This window comes from Lupinus angustifolius, chromosome LG02 (genome assembly GCF_001865875.1).
Source record: "Lupinus angustifolius cultivar Tanjil chromosome LG02, LupAngTanjil_v1.0, whole genome shotgun sequence".
Classification (NCBI taxonomy): domain Eukaryota; kingdom Viridiplantae; phylum Streptophyta; class Magnoliopsida; order Fabales; family Fabaceae; genus Lupinus; species Lupinus angustifolius.
Window position 1 is genome coordinate 7,689,445 of NC_032010.1, and position 6,724 is coordinate 7,696,168.

Genomic DNA, 6,724 nt, shown 5'->3' on the forward strand with positions numbered 1-6,724 from the left:
AAAGTTAAACTAACAATTAACAACCATAAACCATAAGATTTAAAACAACAACAACAACAAAACTAAACAAAATCCTTGTCCATTAGGCCATTAAACCTAACAATCTGGATAAGCCCACTCAGCATCCAAGTCCATGTAATCCAATTGGTTTGACAAACGTCGAAGCTCTTCTTGAAATTGATGGTTCACAATATTAAGAGCATCCATCCTATTCAACACAAAATGAGGGTCGAGTAGGAGGGTTGGTAGAAGGATTTTCTAGGTAAGCAGCCTATTGATCACAATGATACTTATAAATCATGTCAATGGTATCTCGAAAGAATCCCATCTTGTGGATCACATCCACATCAAATTTGTTATCATGAACATTGAGTGAGATCTTAGACTCTCGAGCACAAGATACGCCAAAATACTCAGGTATAGCAGTTATGAGAATAACATAAGGCAAGGGTCCAAATCACCTCTAAATGCTCACAATTGTTTTATTACCATTAATGTCCAATTAATTGGCACATTATGTTTAATCGCGTACATCAATTGTAGTTCCATATCATTTAATTGCAAATGATTTGAAATCGTTGGAACCACGATGTAACTTAAAAAGTAATGAAGCAAATGGTCCTCTAGGTTTGAATTTCCATCAAGTAAAATTTTTCGGTTTCTAATAGAATCACCGACAGACCTTTGCTTATGCAGTTAAATTTTCCTTTTTGAATATCTACATATAGAGTAATAGAAGTCCATCTTATTATACTCTTATAAGTCACATTTCATGCTTGATTCTACTATCATCCCTATGTATGGCATATTACTACAAATAGAACTTAAAGTTCTAAAGTCTATGACAATTTCTTTGCCTTTGACAAAATAGAAGATTTTATTCTTTTTGAAGGTTAAATTGCAGTAAAATACCCATACTAGTTAAGGATAATAGGAACAATGCATTTCACAAAACTCAAAGAGTCATTGATACTTAAACAGGATAGGGAAAATGAAATCCTTATTCTCAAAAGAACTAAACCTACCATATTTAGGAGTAAAAATGTGTCTTTGCATGAAGTGCTCATTGAAGACTTTGAGTTGTTCCTCGTTTGCAAGAAGTCGTACCAAATCCAACATGTTGATCTCATCAGAGATTTGTTCCCTTCATTGAGTCGTATTGGTGCATTGTTTCTTGGTTCTAGAGGATTGTCGTGCCCCGATTTTCGGTTGCACGAACTTATTAGAGTCGCCACTACATGTTTTTTTCAGTCAAAAAATGTAGAAAAATCTTTCGGCCCAATCACATTGGGCCTTGGACTTTGATATCCAGGTTCGGGAGTCGATTACACCCTAGGGAAGGTATTAGCACCCTAGTTGCTCATTTGAACGGTACCCTATTATATTGCATGGATTATTAATTGTGTTATTATTATTTTATTTAATTGTGCGATTAATTAATTATTATGAAGAAAAAAAATTGTTTTTATTATTGTGCTTGACAAGATTGACCCCGGCCCTACGTATCCTTATTAAGGGAATCAAGACTTACGTAGTTCTTTAGGTATAAAAAATTTATTTGGTTGGGTTAATTTTATTTATTAAAAATATTAAAGTTTAAATTCTTTCTTTTTGAAAAAAAGACATGAGCGAAACATAGCCCTTATGTCCAATACCGCATCTCAGGTGATTTGTAATAACATATTTTCGTTTTTTATGTAACTATGAAATAAATGAGATTTCAATATAAGTTAGCAAACAATCCAATTCTCACAATTTATTTATTTTTATAGTATATATATGTAGTAATTTGAACTTAGTATAATTTATTTACAATTAAATTATTTGTTGAGATGTATAGATATACTTAATAACGTAGATTTGTAATAACATATTTTCGTTTTTTATGTAACTATGAAATAAATGAGATTTCAATATAAGTTAGCAAACAATCCAATTCTCACAATTTATTTATTTTTATAGTATATATATGTAGTAATTTGAACTTAGTATAATTTATTTACAATTAAATTATTTGTTGAGATGTATAGATATACTTAATAACGTAGATTTGTAATAACATATTTTCGTTTTTTATGTAACTATGAAATAAATGAGATTTCAATATAAGTTAGCAAACAATCCAATTCTCACAATTTATTTATTTTTATAGTATATATATGTAGTAATTTGAACTTAGTATAATTTATTTACAATTGCGACGAATTTTTATTATCACATGAGATTTTTACTTATTTATACAATTAATGAGATTTTAACATAAATTAGCAAACAATCCAATTTAATACATTGCGTATGTTGATTTGCATTTAATGTGTTTATTCATCATTTATAAAAAGATCTAAATAAAATCAAATTATAACATAAATTAATTATCACAATAATTGATTTTTCATTACATATATTCATTTGCATTGGATGTGATTTATTTATTATTACCAAATGTCCAAAATTTATTTTTTTATAATGAATGCACGTTTTAATATGTATTTGATGTAATTTATTCATGACTTACAAAAGATCCAAATAAAGTCAAATTATACCGCAAATTAATTATCACTATAATTGATTTTCATTAACTTTTTATTATCAAAAATATTTTTTCCAAGCTATTGGTAAAAAATTGGTTAAATTTGGTTATGTTTTAAACAAAATTATCGATACAATTTTCAAATGTGAGACAATGTAAAAAAATGCAAAGAGAAACAAACCTGAAAGAGAAACAAACCTAGAGGAATGTTTACTAGGGAAGGAATCTGGTGCGGGCAAGAGTAGTGTGGCATCCCTACGCCTGCTGACGTGTCGCTGGCTGGTTGTTGAGAATGCAAGGAGGAGAGGAGGCATACACGTGGCGAATCTGTGAGCGCTGGATGGAGTAAGGTGTAGGATCATGTGGTGCACACAACTGCACAGGATCCTGTGTGCTTGCAGAGGGAGTGATTGGGTGTGTCGCGGTGCAGTGTGCTTGCGCAACGTTTCGAGCACCGATTGGTTGACCAAATATGGTCAACGCAGATGGGTAAAAGTTGACTGATCCTGTGGTTGTGAATTAGGTTTCACAATTCCTACTCTACTCTCCACCATACTGTATCACACGAATAAAACAAATTCTTTTCTCTTCCTTTTTCACTTGCAATTTCTTTTTTTTTCCTCTCAATTTTTTCTATCACCTTGTATATTTTTTCCACTCTCTTTCTCCAAATTTATACCGTTTTTCACGTTTTCTCTTTTGTTTTTTTTTTCTAGGTCCCTTTGATGTGTGAAAAACGTTGCTATTTATAGCCTTTTCTAATGAGCACATGCAATATTCTAATTTATGGAATAGAGGAAGTTAAGGAGGAATAGAATCACATTTAAATCCATATTAAAAATCTGATTTATGGCACATAATTCAAAATTCGAATTTCTCTTTGAATTTACATATTTCCTATTTCGAATCATTTAAAAATGCTATTTTTTTTTTACACAAAATGCTCAAACTATTTTCCTATAAAGTCTAAAATTATTTTAACCATACAAGTATAATATTTTGACTCCAAAGTGCATAAAAAAGAATGACTAGAAAATCTTAATTGAAGTTCAACTTTTTTTGTATAATCCCTCATAAAAATATTGCTTTATATTGTAGTATTACGAAAATATTTTCCTTCTCATTTTTACAACACAAACGAAAATCAAGGGTGATTGCCATGATATATATTTTTCTAAAATTGATTCTAGATAATAAGTGACAATTAAGTCACTTAAAACCTATCTTTAAATTTTCATTTAAATAAAAATCCGAAAATGGATATATATAATTATGGCGTCATTAACCATCCATATCAATATTATATTTTTATTTTTATTTTTGGAGAAAATTTTTGTAAGGAATTGAAATAAACTCCATTAAATGAGTTCATTTAAACTCATTTTTTGAAATTCAAGTTGAGATTAGATTTGACGTGTTGCTACAAAATATTTTTACTTGATTATTATTTAAGAGTGCAACCTCACTTAATTTGATATCGAACTTATTTGATTTTCCGAATTCAGAGATTGCAATCTTTTAATCATACAATTTATCAAACTCGAGTAAGAATTGAATCTCTTAAAGATTTGATTTTTTTTTTATATTTAATAATTCATGCAACCTAATCAAATTCATATACAATATTTGATTCGATGAGATTTGCATCGAAAATGTTTTTTATGGAAAAAATTGGTTTTAAAGTATTTTTGGGCTGGGCAAAATTGGGTATTCATAGCTGCCCCTCTTTACCTGTAGCTTGTTGGACATAACTCAAACTGAAGTTTGAGGTGTTGTCCTGATAAGTAATAGGTAAAGAAATGAATGCTGATTTTGTTGCGGCTCAAAATACATTTTTATCGGTGGGATAAAGAGCGATGTCCGAAAGATTGGCTTTGAGGTCATCAAGCACGGGGTCCTCGAAGGCACGAATTAGAGGTCGTCAAGCATTGGGGTCCTCAAATTTTTAAAAGGCCAGGCATGAAGCCTGAAAGGTTGACTTCGAGGTCGTCAAGCACGGGGGTCCTCGAAGGCCTGAATTTGAGGTCATCAAGCATGGGAGTCCTCAAATTTTTAAAAGGTCAAGCATGAAGCCTGAAGGGTTAACTTCGAGGTCGTCAAGCACGGGGGTCCTCGAAGGCGTGAATTTGAGGTCGTCAAGCACGGGGGTCCTCAAATTTTTAAAAGGTCAGGCATGAAGCCTGAAAGGTTGACTTCGAGGTCGTCAAGCACGGGGGTCCTCGAAGGCATGAATTTGAGGTCGTCAAGCATGGGGGTCCTCAAATTTTTAAAAGGTCAAGCATGAAGCCTGAATGGTTGACTTCAAGGTCGTCAAGCACGGGGTTCCTCGAAGGCGCGAATTTGAAAAATAGCTCGGATGAATGGTATAACAGTATTATTGTTTAGGATATGACGTTCATATTGGTGTTTGCATTGTAATGATTAATGTGTGATTTAGACTATGCATTGATTGGCATGAGCATGCATAGTGATCATTACGATGAATGAGGTTCAGAGTATGCATGCCATAATAATTTATACTGAGTGTTTATGAATTTTCTTCATAATAACTTGTTATCCTTTTCTCGTCATTGCTCCGTCACATCCACAACACTTAATCTGCCGAGACGACTGGGTCTCATTGGAGATTGTTACTGGTGGTAGCGATTGTTTTGGTGTTACCCTTTTTCTTCAGAGGACGGTCACATGCTTGTATTCGTGACATTTATTAAGTATTGATTTGACTTGTTTAAATTTCGTCAGATAGTGCAAGGAATAAACTATGCAAAAAATTTATTTCAAATATCAACAAAGATGAGTACAAAGCTTATATTTGGATTTTGGGCTGAAATGGTGCATAATGGTTTGGAATAACACTAGTGCTAGTTTGCCTTCATACAGTTCATGACTACGCCAAAATTTTCCAGCACATCACGGTGAATCATGCTTAAAGACTTGCCATAGTTTTCAAGGTGAACTTTGCTTGCTTCCAAAAATTGCCCCAGTTTACAGACCCTGGAGGATGAATTTGCCTTATAGTCCTCCAATACATATTATTCTCAAAGACTTGCTCCAGTTTTCAAGGTGAACTCTGCTTGTTTCCAAAAATTGCCCCAGTTTACAGACCCTGGAGGATGAATTTGCCTTATATCCTTTTTTGCCTTCTCGGGTACCGTCCACAACTTTTGCCCCAGTGCCCGCTTTATGCCACATGAGATACTTTCCACTTGTATCCCTAAATTTTGCTTAGGCCGCCCTTTTGGGTTTTCGACCTAACGGGTTTCATCACTTTTTATTTTCTTTATTCATTTTTAGAGTATTTTTGTATTGATCACGTCATGCAAATGATAATTTTGAGTTTTCCTTGGAGTCAGCTTTCTTCATCCTGACATAAATCTTAGACAGATCAATCTTCTAGAAGGACTTTTTAAGCTTGTATTGGGGTCTGACTAAACTTGGTTTTGAAAGACAAAGGTATAAGGCTCAAAATGTGTTTCCCCCCATCCATCTCCTCTTTCTCATTTTCCTACTTCCAACTTTTTACTATTGTTGCTTTTAGAGAATTACACATTTATTTGGTGTCCACTTTTCTTTGCCCTAACTTTTGCCTAAGACCTTTATTTCTTAGCGGGTCTTTCACGATCTTCTCGATTGCTCTACTGTCAATATGATAAGTATGAATACTACCATTTCCCCGGTCATATAATTCTTTAAGGTTCTTTGGGGAAAAAACAAAAACAAAAAAAACTCCTCTCTTTATTGCTTGGCTCAAATGAGGGTGACTAGGGGTATCTTCAATAATGTTTGGGTAATAACAAGGACGCCTCGTGTCCTTAGAAAGACCCGTCTAAGAATTTATACCATATGGATTTATTTGCTACATCATTCTCCTTAAAATGCAAAGGTATGCGAGGATGTGCGTGATCAATACACTAATACTCTTCTTTTTGCTTTTTTCATTTCTCTTTTTTCTCTTTTTTCTTTTTTGTGTGGAAATTTTTGTGTGGAAAGATCTCCTAAGCATAGTACTTCTTCACAACATCAGAATTTACTGATAGGGGTAGGTCATTTCCATCCATAGTAGTTAGTATTAGGCCCCCTCCTGAGAATGCCTTTTTAATGACGAATGGTCCTTAATAGTTTGGAGTCCATTTCCCTCTATGGTCCTTTTGGATTGGGAGTATCTTCTTAAGCACCAGGTCTCCTTCTTGAAAG

At 33.2% G+C, this 6,724-nt stretch overlaps 1 protein-coding gene across 1 annotated transcript in view; it reads right to left on the bottom strand.

Moving 5' to 3' along the window:
• The window catches only part of LOC109326559, an 8,254-nt gene continuing 4,315 nt past the window's right edge, over positions 2,786-6,724 (bottom strand). Inside the window, exon 5 of the mRNA XM_019559256.1 lies at positions 2,786-3,036. Within this exon, the coding sequence (XP_019414801.1) occupies positions 2,786-3,036 (251 nt within the window). The remainder of the gene's footprint in view (positions 3,037-6,724) is intronic.